Here is a 19,094-nt window from a genome sequence, read left to right as displayed (position 1 = left end):
ATTAATGAGTTTTTTGGGTTCATTGAGAACATGGTTGTTGTTCAATAATAAAATTATTCCTCAAAAATACAACTTGCCTAATAATTCTGCACTCCCTGTAGAAGCTGATTCGCCTTCTGTGGTGTGATTTTAACCTGAAGCTGCACTCGGGGTGATTAAATTTGGAATCTAAAAGTAATGTGAGGATGACAAAGAACACTGACATCATGATTTATATTTTCTGTCAATAACTTTTTCTCAGACAAAAATGGAACTCAAAACAACACAGGAAATGACATCTTTTATGTCTTTTTTTTATTTCTGTGAAGGAAGGAAAAGAAACAGAGCTACTGAATGGGTCAAAGGAGCAGGTAAGACAACAGTGAGGTGTTTGTTGTGGATTATAAAAAAAAAAGCAGCTAAAAACTCAACTTTTTAAACTTGCTTTTGGGTAAATTTATGTTTTAATATCTTAGTATCTGTCACAGATTATTAGGCAGAGGACTCACTCGCAAGACTTTTAAGTTTAGAGAGAAGGTGAAGGATTTATTTACAATGAGGCACCAAGTGAGGATATATTCATATATACAGTGAGACAAATAACACGGGACTACGGGGGTGGGGGGGTGGAGGGGGGTCTGAAGGGGAGGGAAGGTCCAAGGAAGGCGCACACACGCTCCTCTTCTACTGAATCCACAACTCACTCAGATAGTCCGATCCAGAATGCTCATGCTCACTCACACACATCCACAGGAATCCAGACAGCAGGGAATCCAGAAGGCCTGTACACAGAGGGAAACAATGTTAGGAGGAAGCTCTAGGAAATCACAAAGAATGCTTAAAGGGCTAGGCTACACTGATGCTAGGTAGTGTGACAATACAGTGAGGAAGCAGCCTCTCCTGCCGTTTTAAGTAGTTTGCCAGTAATAATACGTGTGATGAGAAGCCAGAGCAGCATCAGTGTAAACAAGCCACAGGTATGTGTTGAAGGCGGGCTCAGAGGTGGGGAAGCAAGGTCCAGCTCTGCCCTGGTGGGAGAAAAGACACACACCACAACCTCTCCAGATGTTGAGAACCATGACAGCATCCTGTAGTGAAGCACTTTGCGATATTTATGAGATGATCAGACCTTTACTGCAGCATTATGGAACAAATGGGAGCAGTTTGTAATGTTTTTATCTTTGCTATACACATTTTCTGTGGAATTCGTTGTAGATGTTTGTGTAGATACAAGTTCATATTTATCCTTGTAATGTATTTATGGGGAATATTTCATAAACAGGTTGACTGCACAGAGACAATAAAGAAAACCTTCAACAAACTTGTGTACAGCAGACGTACAGTAGTTCTTCATCAGATTCACGGACACGTTTTCTAAAAAGTTTACATCATTTTAAAAAGTTAACACGTTAGTTGGTATCACAGACAGCTGGTTTTATTTCATTTCTTGCATCCTCACATTTCCAAGATTCAGTGTAAGTGAAGCACTGCCGTGTTGATCATTATGAGGTCACAAATTATTTGAGTCTACATACAAAGAAGATTAATCAAATGGAAGAGGAGACTGTGAGGATGGAGACAGGGAGACATCAGGATGTGCTGAAAGATAACGTAGCTGTTGAAACTGCTGGTTTTCTCCAATCACTGCTTTGTACTGATGCTGCTTAATAATACCAGTGAAGAGGTGACTGTCAATTCTATATAAAGACTCTCACTTGTTTTTTGTTTGTTTGTTTTTACTTGTCTTATCTATTTATACTTGAAGTAATGACAGTACTGAACTGTTTTATACTTCTTGTGCTCTTTTATCCAATCCATCACTGGATTTTCAACTCTTTGCAGTGAATACACCACGACGTCTCATCATCTGGCGATTACGTTTCACCAAACTAATCCCTCTTAAATAATTACTCTTAAAACCTAAATATTATTAATTAATGGTAACCATCTACGTGGCTATAAATTATTTACTTTTTATTTCACAGTGGCAAATACGAATCCAGGTACAGGTTCAAATAAAAATCTCAGCTTCATTATTCATTAGTAAAATCTTCGGCTACGAATACTTCCGCGATCCTCAGTCTGTCTCGTGTTACTCGTAAATATTCATCGGGTTCAGGAGTAAAACAATCGCTGGAATGTGTACAAATTAAACATTAAATCCTACGATTCCCTTCATCTTCCTTCAAACTCTCTCTGTTTTATTGTCTCTGTCTAAACGAAGATGAGCCTTGTAAAAGATAAGTAAAATATCTTCAGTTTGTCGACAAAAGTCACGAGAATCGTCAGTGTGGGATGGACTTTGGCTCTTTCTTCCCCAAGTTTTCTTCTTGTTACGCCCACATCACAACCGAAAGCGTAACGAATTTTAGCTGTTTCTGTTAGATTTGTATAGTACATTAGTGAAATAAAGCCTATAAATGTATTACAGAGCAGCGTGTTAGGATGTGATATCATGCTGTCTGCGTTACTTATCTTCGGTAAGTACTGCAACATTTTCGTGTATACGACACAGCCTTTAGCTTAAGCTAACCTTTAGCTTAGGTTGTGAGCTAACTGAGCTATTTGTCTGTCCCAGGATATTAATATTCTTGTGTTTTCCTGTAGGATATGCCGCCGTCTTCATGGTGCCCGTGTTATCGTGTCAACCAAAGGAATATAAAACAAATGGTGGACAGTGCTGCCCGACGTGCAACAAAGGTAGGAAGAAAAGCGATGACTGCAAATGTGCACAAACCTCCAAAGCAGGTACTTTATAGAAGAAGGAAACCCCCCCTCCCTGAAAAGTAAATGAGTTTTACTAAAATCGCTGAGCTTGACCAGAGGCGGAGCCAGACATTTGAAACACCCGGGGCTTAGCCCTAAAGGGTAGTATGCATGTGGGATTTTTTTTTTTTTTTTTTTGGGGGGGGGGGGGGGGGGGGGGTTTAGAAATGACTGAAAGATTAATTGGCTCTGTTTTGAGTTTTGTTCAAAAATCAATGACTTCATATAGGGAAAAGTATATATCACATATGCAGGACACCTTAAACTAGTTTTTTAATTAAGCAGGTAGGCAGAACAAAGTCGGGGCTGTATCAAGACACAGGGACTAAACCCCAATTCAACCAGACCCAGAACTGATCCGGAATTAAAACAGGACTACAACAGTTCAAAATCAGGACTACTGAGGACTTAACCAAGACAGAACCACAATCAGAACTAGATGATAGTAGCACTAAAAATCATCATAGACCTGCACTACACTTATTTTTTTAATTCTGCCAAAGTCCACTATTTAGATTGAGAAAAGTTTAAATAATTATTTAGCCTTGTTGTGCAAACAAGCCTGCAAAACTTAATAAATGTAGAATTTGAAAAATAGCAAACCTAAAAAGAAACACTAGGTACAAGATACATGAGTACTTATGATACGGTGATACTTTTGGTAAACAACCATTTGACTAACATGTGTGTCTCACCTGCTCTTGTTCCATCTCTGTTCTGTCCTCATTCTCTCTCTCTCCCTCTCTGTTCCTCTCTCCCTCTCTGTTCCTCTCTCCCTCTTTGTGCTGACAATCATCAAATATACAGTTGAAACCAGATATTTACACACTCTTCAGATCAAAACACAAACACTTTTTTAATTGTAACATCAAATCAGACTAAATGTTTATTTTTTTAGATTGATAAATATATTATTTATCAATAACATATTTGTTAACTTTAAGAGTAAAGAAAAAAACTATCTGTATTTCTTAATTGTAAATGGCACCAAATTGTATTCAAACTTGAGCCACACTTATGGAGCTCCACAGTTCTTTTCCTGGTGTTTTGGTTGACATCTCTTAATTTTCCCATTTCAAAGAAACAGGCTCTGTGTTTTGCCTTATATGCATCCACAGGTGTGCCACCAATTTACTCACATGGACTCTACTAACCTATCAGAAGCTTCTTCAGCTCAGAATGGAATCGTCTGGAGTTTTCTTATTAATTAACAATAAACTTAGTGTACATGTACTCCTAAATTTGATGAAAGTGATAAAAAATAGACAGCTCTGTCTCTCTTTATTCTGACATTTAACTAATTCAAAAGATATTTCAATATTTATTTAACCAAAACAAGTTTACTCTAAATTGATGTTGTACAGTAAAAAAATGTTCTTGTGTTTTCCATAAAGTGTATGTAAATATCTGGTTTCAACTGTGAATATACTGCTGTGTACTGAAATCCCTCTTGTTTTGCATAGAAATATACTGAACAACATACAAAGCATAATATATAAAATACTACCAGAGTTTTTTCTTTGAAAGAAGCTCCTTATGTCCATTCTTGTATATCAGTGCATTACTGAAAACGATTTATTTAGCCGTGGAGGGTAACAACTGAAAATATGAAATAAACACACATGTAAGCTAAGACTCTCTAAAGAAACAGCATTGTTGTTGTTCGGCTTTTCATTTCGCCACTTGTTGATTCACTTGAACAGCAAGTAACGTAATATGGGTCAAGTGATCAGTTTGATATCAATCTTTCGTGATGCACCGTCATATTTTCATTATTTGTACGGTACGAATGATTTGCTTTGGTACCTGGTCAAACTTAAGCTCTCCTTAGTATGGCTGGCTCCGTTTCTCCAACAGCGTACTCACAGGCAGCAGCTGCCCCGCCCTCTCGCTCAGTCGCTTAGTGCCTGAGCTCGGATCATACCAATATCAGGGGGGATTCACGCACAGTCGTAAATACTGAGAAACCTATCATTTATATACTAACAGTGATTGGATGTTTAGCTGGGGGGAGGGGGGTTTTCTGCTGAGTTTTGTGTGAGCCTGTGCAAAAAGGGAGCACGAAGGGAAAGAGTGAACAAGAGGTGAAACCATGACATTTGTGCCTTGTCCAGTGCATTTTTCAGATGCTGTAGTAAATCTTGTCCATATTCAGTTTGTGGGTAATCTATTTTTTTTCTTTCTCAGTTTCTGAAAGTTTGATTTAATGGGGCAGGACCTTTGTTTAAGGGGGCGTTGCCCCCTCTCTCCCCAGTGTCGAGCAGCCCCGTCTATTATTAGATATTTTATGTTGCATTCAGGTAATTAATATTGACTTCCTGCATCTCAGTTAAATTTAAAATAAGAAATATGTGTTTTATTATTTTTATTATTATTTATCACAAGCAGTAAAATGAAGCACAAGTTGCATCACCAGCAATGGGAGACAATAGATGTAAAGGCAAGAAGTCGGTAGTGACCAAGAAACCTATGAAGTACATTCCATGGTTCTTAAAACAGTTAAGAAGGATTTACATGTAAATGTGTTAATAATGTTTGTTTAAACATGATTATTTTCATGTTACTTGAAATAAAATATCTCCCTCTGCTGTTACTGCAGCTTCTGCATAAGTGTCCATTTCACACTTTGGAGAGGTAAAGCATGAAAGGGACACAGTGGACCGATGAGTCTGTTACACGTTTTGCCGTGATACTGGATCAGGATACTAGGCCACATTGAATTTGTAGATCTGTAATGTTGTAGCTGCCTGACTTACTGTATATAACACCCAACACTACAACTGTAGATTCACTCTGTGTTAAATGCTAAAAGTCTGACATAAATGTTGTGTTCTGTTGAACAGGTACAGTTGTTCAGAGAGACTGCACAGCATATGCAGGAACTCAGTGCCGTCCTTGTGAGATGGGGACCTTTATGAACCAACCCAACGGCCTGTATAACTGTTTCCCCTGCACTGCCTGTGACACAGGTACAGTCAGATGAGAAATCCTTTGTCAAATTTAGATTGAAAAAAAAAAAAATAAAGCTTTCATTTAAAAGTAAATTACAGAAACATCATTTTACATTAATGTTTTTTGTTTTGTTTTTTTTAGGTCATGGTCTCTTTGTCAAGCAGAACTGTACAGCAACAACTGACACAGTGTGTGACGTTTTAAATGGATATTACTGCAAAGGTTTGACAGACAGTAACGGATGTAGTTTGGCAGAGAAACATTCACAGTGTGAAGCTGGTCAGAGGATAAAAGAACCTGGTAAGAAAGTTTAAAGTCTAAGTCTATTTTTTAGATGAGCTGATAAACTGTGATTTTAAGTTTTTTGTTTTTTTTCTGGATTGTGTGTAACAACGAATGTGTTTCTTTCAGGAACCAGCAGAAGTGACACAGTGTGTGAAGACTGTCAGCCAGGCTTCTTTTCCAAGGACGGTGTGAGCTGCACAGGTTGGAAAACGTAGGTCATAATTTATATTCAAATCCCTCTAAAGGTGTATTATATACTCAGCTATTGATCATCAATGTCTTAATGGAATCTCCAATATCCTGGGCTGTGTCACATCACATTGCCTGCAGTAATACCAACATAAATCTCCATGTGATTTAGTGTCATACCAGAATATCATTGCTATAGCAACACCATGTGGCCATGTTCTCTTGTTTGTATATACAGTCGTATATTATCAATTATTAATTACCAATAATAATGTGGTGTCTCAGTAGCTATGTACTGATGATAATCATGATTTTAATAATATAATATCTATAGTGTGAAAGTCACATAGTGACAAATAAATGTCTAATTATTTGTTTTACACAGTCTTGCTACATTTAGTTTAATTATTTTGCCACAAAGACAAAATAAAGGTTTAAAAAACTTTGACTGTTGACTGTGTTTCTATAGATATTGCAATAATGATTATTTACGTGATTGGTGTGAAAATTGAATTATGACATGCCAATAAAATGTTAGTAAAATGATGAGAACTGGGTAATCACAGATAGAGTACTGGGTAGTTACAGGTAACTAGATATTAAAGTGGAACCAGCTACATTCCAGGACATGTTTGTCCTGCATATCTGAGCCACAGACAGACGACAGGACAGTTAAACAGTTAATATTGATGGTCACATTGTTACAAAGATCTTTACAGTGCAAACACAAATAAACACTGATAATAATGATTTATTTATATTTTATTTCTTTTTTGCCACAGTTGCTCTGAGAGCCAGATTAAAGTTGAAGAAGGAAGCTCAACCAGTGACGTTGTCTGTGGAAGCGCATCAAGACATCGTAATTTTTTTATTTTATCTGTTGTGCTTTTCCTAATAATAGTAATTTGCCTTGTGACAACAGGATTTGTGAAAGCACGTAAGTGCCATCTAACCAGTGTCAAATCTGCTCCCTCTGCACAGCACCTACAGTCACTAACATGTTAATAACTCTGTTTTTTCAGGAAACCAGATAAGAGCAGAAAATAATTGCTCGGGGACTGCTGATGATGCCTGAGAAAGCGGACCTCATGTTCGCCATCTCTCCTCCATTTTGCTAGCAGGATTGATGTCCTGACATCGATGATGGCTTCACCTGGTTCGGGACTCACTGTCCAACGTGGCACTTACACAGATGTGCACAGCTGTTTAATCAAAGTGATGCTGCAGTCATCTGTTGAGGGTGCTGACCAGCCATCACCAATTTCTCTGCTCGATGCTCGCTCCACAAACCACTTATTCTAAACAATCTCCTCATCAAGGAGTCTCCAGACTTCATGCTGCTGACTGAGACATCGCAGCAGGACATGGATCATGTTTATTTTGAGGAGATCTGCACAGCTGGCATTTCCGTCATTGTAACTGGGTGTCTTTGGGGATGTGGCAGAGGACTTTCTGCTGTGTACCAGCACAGACTCACATGCAGGCTGATGAAGTCAGACTCTATTTCTTCATTTAAGTTACAGATGATTAGGGTCGGTTCTTTGAAAACCTTTTATTGTATTTCAGTCTACCGACCTCCTGGTGTTGCCAGAGCATTTTCAGCTGAATTCGGCGACCTTTCATCATTTATCATTACATTGGGGAAGGTTGTAATACTGAGATATTTTAACCTTCATATCGATGGATCCTGTAACTCAGCTGCTGAGTCTTTGAACTTTAAGCACCATGTTTCTGGCTCCACACATATAAAAGGCCACACGCTGGATCTTGCTTTCTCCCTGGGTTTAAAAACAAACGATGTATGTGTGAAAAATGTACATGTGACAGACCACAGCTGTATATTTTTTAGTTTGTCATTTGTTCTGGATCCTTCACTTCATAAATTGATGATTCAAAGGTGGATTATAAATCACAATCCTGCTGAGAGGGTCCCTGCCTTTTTTGATGCCAACATGACTCATAGTGAAGTTCACACATTTATTTTGTCCTTTAACAATGAATGTAGGTCTACTTTTGACCCACTAAAAGAAAGAATTGTCCAATATTCAAGTTTTTGTACTTGGAAAAATGAACATATTTATTATTTTAGGAGGTATTTGTACAAGTTGGAACATTTGTGGAAGGCGTCCAAGCTCCAGCTTCATGAGTTACGTGTTAAAGAATCAGTTTCATCAAAAAATGCCAGAATAGACTATTTTTCACATCTTATTGCTTCAGAAAAGAAAACTCTTAAAGTCTTGTTTGATACAATTAACAATTTTTTCTCTCACAATATTCCTCACGTATCAGTGTTTTGAAAGTCTGAGTGCAATAAGTTTTTGCACTGTTTTATAATTAAGCTAATGATAAACAGGCTTAAGGACATGTTTGGGATTACTGGTGATGTTTTAAAATGGCTCATGTCATATCTATCTGGGAGATCTTTTAGTGTTTTTATGAATTCAGTTATCTCTGAAACAACAGTTGTCACCGGCCCCGGGGCAGACCCAGGACACGCTGGAGAGATTATATCTCTCGGCTGGCCTGGGAATGCCTTGGTATTCCCCCGGATAAGCTGGAGGAGGTGGCTGGGGAGAGGGAAGTCTGGGCCTCTTTGCTTAGGCTGCTGCCCCCGCGACCCGGCCTTACTCTCCTCTCTACTACACACGATACTGTGTCCTTGTTTTACAAGAAGAATTGAAGAATTGAACTGTAAAGTACTAACATAAGTAAGGTATTAGTTTTCAGACTCCTTCAAATTTACAGTTCAGATTAAAGAAAACTTGTAATGACTTCGTCTAATCCCAAACTTCTTTCTTGCTTTGCTCACTGTGCATTTAAAAATCAGCCTTTATGATGACTTTAGAGGACGTGGAGGTGTCAGTCCATCTGTTTTTTGTTTTTTTTTGTTTGTTTGTTTTTTGCTGTTCTGTTTGTTTTGAAGCCCTGACACAATATACATGATTTCCTGCACATGCCTCACGCTAACTACATGTATTATACTGTGGAGTCCAAGTGTTCAGAGATATTTATGGTGAACTACATCAAGACTTCACCATTAATTTTAGGTCCTTTTTATTCTTCTCGAGAAAGCACCTCATTGGTCCCGTATTCATTTTACAACAAGAGAAGCTCAAATATAAACATAAGAGTCACAAACAACTACAACCACAATTCCATACAAGATGTTCAAAATATAAATAAAAACAATGCAATATTTACCTGTTGCTATGTAACCTGATGAGATGCTAAATGTTCCTCCAGCTGTTTCTGTTTGTTGCTACTTATTTCTTCAGCCTTCTGTTGCGCTAATCGCAATGTTTTTCAGAGCTCTTGTTGTCATTGAAATTTTTTTCTTAAAATATATATAAAATATGGGTTTATGAGATACAAAAATAGTGTATTTAACATTCATAGTTCAAAACAGTAGTCATATAATGTATGAGCACTGTTTCTGAACTATAAAAGCTGAATTTATAACCAAATTAACAGTTTATCTGTGTTCTGTTGCTCCTCGTTGGTCATCACTGCCCTGCCTCTCCTGCTCTTGGCTGTGGGAGCTCTGTCTGGTTCCTCCATCTTCCCCCTGCTGGGGTGGAGGCACAGTTGTGATAGCGATGTGTGGCCTTGGGTTTTCAGCACTCATGGGGGACCCCAGATGGCCGGAGTCTCCTGGTTCTTTCTTCTCTGCCTCTGGCTCTCCCTGTTTTCTCTTTCAGGCACTGCTTATAAGTGTGCTTTGCTACAGATGCAGCAATTGGAGACCAGCATGTCTGCTTGTTTCATCCCCCACCCCACTTCTTTTCTCTTTCTTTCTCTCCCTTTTTTTTGTCTGTTCCTCTTTTTCCTTCTATCTATTGCCAACCTGGCCTTCTCCTCCTGTCTGCTCCAGCATAATATCCACACAGATAATATAAAAATAATGAATAAATACAATAAAAATATTAATAAAAGGAGCCTACAGAGAGTCCATAGTGCTTCTCTTGGAAAAGCGAATGTGTTTTGCACAACAAAGCAATCAGATCATGATTCTACAAACTACAAGTGTTTCATATGGCAGGTGTTTAAAAAAGATAATGTGCTGATCTGAATTTCCTTTAATACAAATACAACCAATAATTATAAATCATTTAACAAACATAAATACACCTATATTAGCCCAGTTTTTTCATATTTCACAAATGTTTGATTTTTTAGTGTAATCATGAACCTTAAAAAACCCCACATGCATCAATGCAACAGATTAAAAAAAGAAATCACTGAAACACTGAAAATGTTGCAGCTTCAATCCTCTTCCTCGGTCATCTCCATGGATACATCATGTTTGTTACCTGTGGGCAGAGTTAAGAAATCAGGATGGAGAACTGAAGTGGATGATTGGTGTATGTGTTGAAATCTAGATAAGAGAGTGTACCTCATTTCCTGCTGCAGCAGATCAACAGCAGCAGGATGGTAGAGATGAAGTATGGACAGAAAACCAGCAGGTGGCAGAAGAGTCTTAGTACAGACACAGAGGGTGAACGAGGACGAAGAGAGGAAGAGGCCGAAGGCTCAGTATTACCAGAGGGCGAGGGCGAGGGTGAGGGTGAATGTGAGGGTGAGTGTGAGGGTGAGGGTGAAGGAGTGTACATTATGGTTGTGTGAGGGGGAGGAGGAGGCTCTGCAAGAGACATGATGAAGATGGTTCAGTTTATTATCAGGTCAGCAGTTTAGTTTATGCTTGTGAATGAATGCTTTTCTTATTTTAAGTTTCTCACTTCCTGGAGTAAAGAGAGAGAGGGATTAGTTTTAGATTTTTTTTGCCCCCGACTCATATCTTTAAAGCAGGAGTGATGTCGCTGCTCTGACCTTTGACCTTCAGCCTGCTTTGAGGAGACTGATGAATAAGAGTAGAACACGAGTAGAGCCCTTCATCAGACTGCTGCACATTATGGAGAATCCATTTTCCTTCAGGTCCATGTCCAAGTTTGACTTTACCTCTGAAGAAATAAGATTTTTTTGCTGAACCATTTCTGGGTTTGCAGAGCAGAGTGACATTACTTCCTGTGTTCACTGGAAGCGCTGGGATCTCCAGGATCAACTGTTTTTCTGACCAGCAGAGACAAACAGAGTCATTTAGAGACAGAGGTCCACAAAGCAGAGTCATACAGGGACAGCAAGACAGATGGGAACAGATCGCTTTCTGTACCTGAAACAGCGATGAAGACTTCATCGCTCTTCTGTCCAGATGAGTTTTCACACCAGAAACTTCCACCAGATGAGACGGAGAGATCCAGAACACAGAAGGAATTATTAAACCTTCTAAAGTCTGCAGCTGTACTACAGCCCTCAGTGGATACTCCTCTGGTCCTCTTTACTCTCCATCCATCAGCTGTCTGACCATCATCGACACAACTCAGGGAGACATAACGGTCTCCTTTGAAGAACTGCTGATGGTTTGGGCTGACATACAGAGAGACTGGAGGACAGACAGAAACACAGACGGACTAAATGTATTTGTATTGTTGGTCGAGTGAATAATTTCACTTCCATAAACTCACCGGCAGAAACAGTCGGTGCAGACAGCAGCAGCACACACACACCTGCAACATGAAGACAGTCAATAAAGGTCAAAGGTCAGAGAGAGAGGAGTCTAAGTAAATTTTAGTAGTTATTCAAATTGCTGTGGGTAATAATACAGCTGTGGGATGACTATTCAATTCAGTTACATTTTATTTATATAATACCAAAACAGTCACCTACTGACAGAGAAAACCCCAACGATCATGGTGAGGTTTTCTTCTCCAGTCATCTTTTATCCCCTCGCTTATTTATTCATTAGTTATTATTACTCTCTGGCTCCTCCACAGCATGTTTTTGGTCCCGTCTCCTTCCCCACACTTGCTCATAGACGGTCATCTGATGTTTTCTCAGTATAATTGAAGAACCTTCATCTTACAATGTAAAGCACCTTGATTCTTGTGTTTTGGAGCTGTATACATTAGATTTTATTGAACTGTATTGACATTTAGTTATAATTTCACAAGAATACACTTTGCTGGCACAGTTAAGCCCTGATAACCTGACTGTTTATGTTGTACACACTTTACTAGTTTGAACTGGACATGATCAGAGAAGCACAGCAGTTTAACAGTAGAATAACAGTTTAATAATTCAGTTAAAACTTGTAAGGAAACAGAAATTAGGGTCAAGTTTTTGCATTAGATGTGGGAGTGATCAATTAAATGTTAAATGTTAAATGTTAAAGTTAAATGTTTTTTAAATCAGATAAAAAATACTCTGCAGGTTAGTGCAGGATAAACAGGTTGTTTGCTGTACTGTGTGATGGGGCACATTGGCTGTGATGCTCATGGTCTAGTATAAAGTTAGTACGTATGAACAGTATACTTCCAGTGTAGAGGATGGAAACATCTGCTTTCATCTTGATAAATTTAGTTGTGTAAATCCACAAAGAGCAGTAAACCTCAGAGCAGCAGCAGGTCAGCTGATCACAGCCTGTACATTTATAAAATCTACCGAATTCGCAATAGAAATTATTGTAAGTTATGATTCTTTTCTGCACACTAAGACATTTCAACCAATTTTGGGGTTTTCCCACCTGCTGTATCTCACTTTAACCCCTGACCGTACACAATTTCTGTTTAGAGGCAAAGTCACCCTCTACAAAGTAGGAACAGAAAACAGAGCAAATTTTTATTTTCATGTTCACCTTAACTGACTCAAGCTGAGAATATTTATTAGAATTAAAATTTAGACTAAAATAAAGTTTGTATTCCCATCTACTAATATTATTTTATTATTACCTTAACATAGCAAGGTTTGGTTAGCTTTGCAGAAAAATAGCTCTAAAAAGAAAGTGTACTTTTTCACTTTTACTTGAGTAAAGAAGTTGAATCAGTACTTCAGCTTTTACTAGAATATTTTTTTAATACCAGTATCTGTACTTCTACTTAAGTACAGAATGTCTCTACTTTTGCCACCTCTGGTCACTTTCATAATCTCAAAAATAGATTCATTTTTACTGACTTTTTTCCTTTTTTAGCAGGGGCGTAATTTCCATGGGGGTTAGGGGGGTTATGACCCCCCAATAATCAGACCCAACCAATATAACACCCCCAATAAAATTATGAATTATCTTGCATAAATAGGCTGTTGATTTTCTTTACTCGTTTCAGGTATTACCAGCAAAATAGTTGCATGTTTAATCATCTAGGAATTTACCCAGATTTATGTTCAGCACAAAGTTATGCCGATGTTTTTGAGTGTGCACTGTGGTTTCCATTAGCTTCTGTTGTTTGCTAACATCTTTCTTTATTATTTCTTTCAGTTATCTAAAATGTTTCATATCTAGGTTTAATTAACTGTAAAAAGCTTGATGTTAAAAGTCTTCAGAAAGTCCTGACCCTTGTCTTAGATAAGTCAAATCCGAATCACATGTTTTCTGTTTTTTTCCTTAAGGCCAAACTTTCACTTCATTTTTTTCAGACCTTACATCTTTCCTTGTGACTGTAATGACCAAAGTTACAATATTTGTCTTAACAAAAACTGTCTTTCTTCTAACTTCGGTTTAATACTTAACTGAATTCTTACATAATTTTGCTCATACAAATACAACTAAAACAAACACAAACACAACTTCATATATCCCAACAACAAAGTCGTTTCTTTCACCTTCCCATAACATGTGAGTCAGGTAAAGTATGACTTAACACAGCAGCCTAATTGATGACATCACCATGTCACTAGGTGCTCGAAAATTTTATCCATCTATTCATTCTAATCGACTTATCCATTTCAGGGTTGTGGGAGTGCTGGAGCCTATACCAGCCTATACAGGCAATTTAGAATCACCAGTTAACCCCATGCATGCCCTTGGATGGCGTGACAATCTGAAGTACTCGGAGAGAACCCACAAAACATGGAGAACACACAAACTCCACACAGAAAGACCCCGTCAGATGGCTGATTCAAATGCATGACCTTCTTGCTGTGAGGCAACAGTATAACAGTAACAGAAATGTAGAAAATAGAAGATAAAATGTGCCTGTGAAAGTTATAGTGAATGTTAGATGTTTTTCAAAGCAGTATTAACTAAAAACAAACATATTTCTGTCTTTTAGAGACAGAGTGACCCTCAAACTCAAACAGATAGTATGAGAGAGAAGTTCAACTAATCTCAAGGAGACTTTAATCTGTCTCTGAAATTATGTGTTTTCCATTATTCATATGTGCTGGATCTATACTGAATTAATTAATAAATGACTAAGATAGAAGCTCTGTGTTTGACTCACCGAGTAGCAGAGAGACAGATGAAGTTTTCATGGTGTCTTAATGAAGATTTAACTCCACACTGAGCAGATAAACAACTTCAGCTTCCCCACTTCCCTGTTAGCACATCTAGGGATTTACTGGGACTTTTATTTCCTCCTCTCTGTGACCTCAGTATCAGTGCTCCATGTTAAAGGTTCTCTCAGTTCCTTAAATGTCTCAGGAGGACAGCGCTATCCTTTAGAAGTGGGAAGCATCGCATTCATCTGTGTTATCATTTCCCCCAGGCTGTCAGATTTATTCTCCTTCCAGTCCAGAGAACAATAGAAGATGATGTGAAACACTGGAGAAATCTCCCACTATCAACCATCAAAATTAAAATCTTTTGTTGGACCATATTAGTCTTGATACAGCCTCTGCTGCCACATTAGATCAATCTCTCTCTTGTTATAGTAGTTGTTGTCAGGCCTATTTACCCCCACCACACTACCTGCCTGTGGCCTGTGCCCCCACCCACCTCGGACTGATTTGGTAGATGGACTGATTCTTACATAGAGTCTGCTCTGAGCACTCAAAGTGCTTTATGCAACCTGCCACATTCACACAAGCATTTTTTCTATGCTTTAAATGCTTTCTAGCTAACATTCACACACATTCATACTCCGACGGATGCATCAGAGAGCAACTTGGGGTTAGAATCTTGTTAGGATATTTGGCATGCAGACTTTAGGAGCCAGCCCGGGGTTTAGTCTGCTAGGGCATAGCCGGCTTCCTGCAGAGCCTGCGGGGTTGTTGCGGGCCCCCTGTAGTTTCTGCACTATTGGTGACCCCCTTCCAGGTCCTCCTGGGGCTCTTGTGCTCTGGGCGACCTATGGAAGTCTGTGGTCTGGGTCTCCTCCGTGCCTGCTTTATGTCCTGGGGAGCAGGGCTGGGGCTTCCCACACCTACCATTAAATACTTGGAGAAACCTTATTAGCACACACTGGTTTGCACATAAGTATTCACACAGCTGTCAAAACAGGTACTTACAAATGCACAGTATCTTGGTCGGCTGCTGCCTGTAAACATGTCATGTGTCATTTATACTGTGTGCTGCTCAGTAACATTTAATATTTATTATTTACTGCTACGTATGCATATGTTGGTTGTCTCTGTGGTTTCCCTGCTGTTTTGGGTTTTTTTTGCTTGTTTTTTTTCCGGTGTTTCTCTCTCTCTCTCTCTCTCTCTCTCTCTCTCTCTCTCTCTCTCTCTCTCTCTATCCCTCTTCTTCTCTATTTTTCTCTCCCTCTTCTTAATTTTCTCCCCAACTTCTCTTTCTCTCTTCTTTCCTTTGTGATTTTGCCTAAATTGCCTGATTTTGTCTATTCGGGCTGTAATAATTCAAAATAAAAAAATGTTTGTAAAAGTCTAATAAAGTACGCATATCAAGTGGACTAGTATAGCAAAAGCAATAATACTCCACTTGGACATTTTGTTTAACCTTCAGACAACAATTCTGATCGCTACACTGCTGGAGAGGACAGGCAAAAAAGAACAAATAAAAGAAAAAGTAAAAGAAAGAAGTCAGCATCAAATGCATTATTATACTTTAACCAGAAAATGTTTTATTCCTTAAAACATAAGCAAATTAATTGTTAAGCTTCAGCAGTTTCCCTTGTATTAAAAATTAGTCAATAATACAACAACTCAAAATTTCAGAGAGTGGATATCCACTGTGGTCGTCTCAGGCACACAAAGCTTCTGCTTACAAGAAGCAACTAACCAGAAAATGAACACGTAATCTTAAAAGAAGAGGAAGTAACATGGCTCATTTCAGACAGAGCTGAGGTCAACACCAATGCCCACCAAAACTGTGAAACAACTGTAGAAGAGATACTTTTCAAGGAAGCATTTAAATCCACTGATTGTTTTTTTTTAATTTGGAATAAAATCTTTCTCTTTGAAGCTTTATTTCAGAATATCAATGAGCAGACCAGATAAACACTAACTTATCTTTTGCACAAAACCCCTTAGAGAAATAATCACAAATCACACATTCATTTCCAAAATGCAGAGAGAAGACATGTATCCCCTCAATACATATCTGAGCATTATTTGTCAAGCAGTCACTTAATGCAAACATACCAGCCTTGCGTATAGATTGTTGTTCCTAAATGTCTTTGGTGGAAATAAAGAGAGGCTCTCTCAGTAAGAGAAAGAAAGTCCAACAGGAGGATAAACAGGAGAGGATTGAAAAGATGTCGAAGAGTGAGCAGCTCGTTTGGGTGCAGGTCAGCCACAAACACAAAGTATTGGTATTGTTGAAGCTTTCGTTCACTTTTAGTCAATGTGCAAAGTTTTTCATTATAATTTATCTGGATGCTCTCACATAAAGCTATTTAATTCATTTTGAAGGTTTGTGCTCACTTTGCACCATGTTTCTCTTTTAAAGATTTTAATTATTTTGGCCTCGAGTGCTTCAGCTTCCGCTAACATGCACATTAACAGATATGAGAATTTTCTTCTTGCATCTATGTAATGTAGATAAAACCATATATCTTATAATGATGATAATCATAAACTAATGTTCTGTATAACCCTGACGTCTGTGTGGGACACACAGCAGAACACAGAACATTATTTAGCGTCAGCCCTCCATGTGTTCATGAAGAAGCCGCTCCTCTGCTACGTGTGTGAATGTGAGCAGGTTGTGTGAGGGTACAGGTATGAAACTCAACCCGTCCACCATATTGTTTCACTTCAGCAATAAACACGAGTAAGTTTAGCTGAAGGCTGAACCGCACTACCTCATATCTAATCAATTATCTTTTTACCTGGAACTAATCACAAGCATATAACTTAATATCATCGAGAACCCATCACATAAAACTTTTTAAGACCATTTCTGTGTCTGTCCTCGATGAAGCACCAACACGATTCCCTCAGTAAGAGCTCTGCTCACGTTTATTCGCTGAGGCTCTAAAACCACACCCACACTGAAGCTACACCTTTAACCTCAGCCGATAACATCAGTCATGTTCACAAAATAGTTACCAATGAAGAAGATGAAGGTCCTTAGGTTGAGCTCCATGCTTCTGTTTCACTGTCAGAGCTCAGAAACTGTCAGGAAACCCGTTCACATCACCTCTGAGTGCAGTTTAAAGCTTCAAATATCTGCAGCATCAGAAATCAGCACCACTCTAACACAGCTTCCTGTGTGACCTCAGTGTGGGTAAAACAACAGGCTCACTCATCACTGCTTTAATAACCTCTGAGAAAAACAAACTGCATTATGTGTTATTTTTAATATTTATTTCTTTAGCACATAAACACTTTTTTACACTGAAACACAAAAAGATTTTCTGCTGCCATCCGTGAACATCTGTGAGGAGAAGACAACAGACCTTTAAATGCTTTGAGTCCATCACAACTTTTAACTTTACAAGACTTTAAATGCTTTACAAGAAACTGAAGTTCATACTGTATGGTTATTGTATTTATGATCACCTGTGTCAGTATGTACATACTGACACAGGTGATCATAAAGACATTATATGAATGTAAAGTTTCAATACATGAAAATATATCTCATTAATTCATAAATTCAAACCCTTTAATATTCATAAGGATAGAAAAGAAATAACAGTTCGCTCACTGCAGAACTCCAGTTTCCTTATTTATTGCATCTTCTCAGACATTTCGAGCACACCTACTCTTCATCAGTAATAAGGTTTGTCAAAATCCAGGGGCTGCAGCTGTCATGAAGCATAGGGCAGTACCATCTTAAATCAACTGTGATAGGTCACATGACCAATAGGAATAATATCCAATCACAACAATGTCTTATGCCAGACAAACAGGTGATAAACCATCTATAATTGATACATATTGCCTTTACTTGAGTGAGAAAAGGGCAAATGGGAAGAAAGAACAAGAAAAAAAATAGAAAGATGATTAAAAAAAGAAAAGAAAGAAAATGAAAATCCTCATTCAGATTGACTAGTTTTACCTCAGTGCTCCCCAACTTTCCCACAGCTCAGTCTCTGAGCTCCTCAATCTCACGTTTCTACTGGAAAAGCCAAAAAAGCAGCTGACCTGAGGACGGGCTCCTCATCCTCACTTCTGCTTTTCAGACCGTCATCTGTTTTTACCGCACTCACTCATAGTCATTTCAACACCATCAACACTGAACCTTCAAAAACACACTGCAGCGTTTTTAAACCACATCAGGATATCATATACTCACTCTGTGATCCCTCTTTAACATTAAAAAGCTGGGTAACGGTCAGACAGCATCAGGTGACCCTGCGCATACAGAGTATAAAAACACAGGTGGACAGTGAGACTAACAGACTGACACTGGGTCATCCACAGCAAATAAAAGCAAATATTTACAGAAATATCAATTTAAAAAAGGAAAAAACAAATGCTTTGGTTCAGGTCATCAGGTTAATTCAGTTTTCCATAAAGATTGCAAAGAACATCACTGAACAGACTAACAACACTGCAGATGGTGAGACTTTTTGATGTCTTTAACTGTCAAAATAAGGAGAGTAAATAGTGGTGGGGACATGTATTGTAGTTGCTGTAAAAATAAAGGATGTTAGCAACGATAACCTGTAATTTTATGGTTTTGGAAGAAATCCATTTTCTTTTAGGTCTCCTAAACGTTTCCCACCAAGTTTCAGAATTAAGGT

General features: G+C 38.4%; 2 protein-coding genes across 3 annotated transcripts; one reads left to right on the top strand and one right to left on the bottom strand.

Moving 5' to 3' along the window:
- The first annotated feature begins 277 nt into the window (after nucleotides 1-277).
- LOC113010098 (tumor necrosis factor receptor superfamily member 14-like) lies at nucleotides 278-8,942 on the top strand. 2 transcript variants are annotated; one of them, XM_080292303.1, is made up of 7 exons: nucleotides 278-2,459; nucleotides 2,587-2,679; nucleotides 5,589-5,714; nucleotides 5,839-5,997; nucleotides 6,109-6,193; nucleotides 6,954-7,030; nucleotides 7,194-8,942. In XM_080292303.1, the coding sequence occupies exons 1-7, from the start codon at nucleotides 2,435-2,437 to the stop codon at nucleotides 7,244-7,246; spliced, it is 618 nt and encodes a 205-aa protein (XP_080148429.1). In that variant the 5' UTR covers nucleotides 278-2,434; the 3' UTR covers nucleotides 7,247-8,942. The 2 variants fall into 2 exon arrangements, with proteins under 2 accessions (XP_080148429.1, XP_080148428.1); XM_080292302.1 differs by having other exon boundaries at nucleotides 6,954-7,108.
- A 266-nt stretch (nucleotides 8,943-9,208) lies between these two features.
- On the bottom strand, nucleotides 9,209-14,583 carry LOC113010848 (uncharacterized). The gene is made up of 6 exons (XM_026150074.2): nucleotides 14,442-14,583; nucleotides 11,691-11,732; nucleotides 11,339-11,608; nucleotides 10,999-11,238; nucleotides 10,565-10,810; nucleotides 9,209-10,481 (listed from the first exon to the last, which is right to left on the bottom strand). The coding sequence occupies exons 1-5, from the start codon at nucleotides 14,470-14,472 to the stop codon at nucleotides 10,566-10,568; spliced, it is 828 nt and encodes a 275-aa protein (XP_026005859.1). The 5' UTR covers nucleotides 14,473-14,583; the 3' UTR covers nucleotides 9,209-10,481; nucleotide 10,565.
- Nucleotides 14,584-19,094: the final 4,511 nt, after the last annotated feature.

The sequence above is a fragment of the Astatotilapia calliptera genome, chromosome 18 (genome assembly GCF_964374335.1).
Source record: "Astatotilapia calliptera chromosome 18, fAstCal68.1, whole genome shotgun sequence".
NCBI classification, from domain to species: Eukaryota; Metazoa; Chordata; class Actinopteri; order Cichliformes; family Cichlidae; genus Astatotilapia; species Astatotilapia calliptera.
The sequence above is the reverse complement of the archived record's forward strand: the minus strand, read 5'-3'. Positions and strand labels throughout refer to the sequence as shown.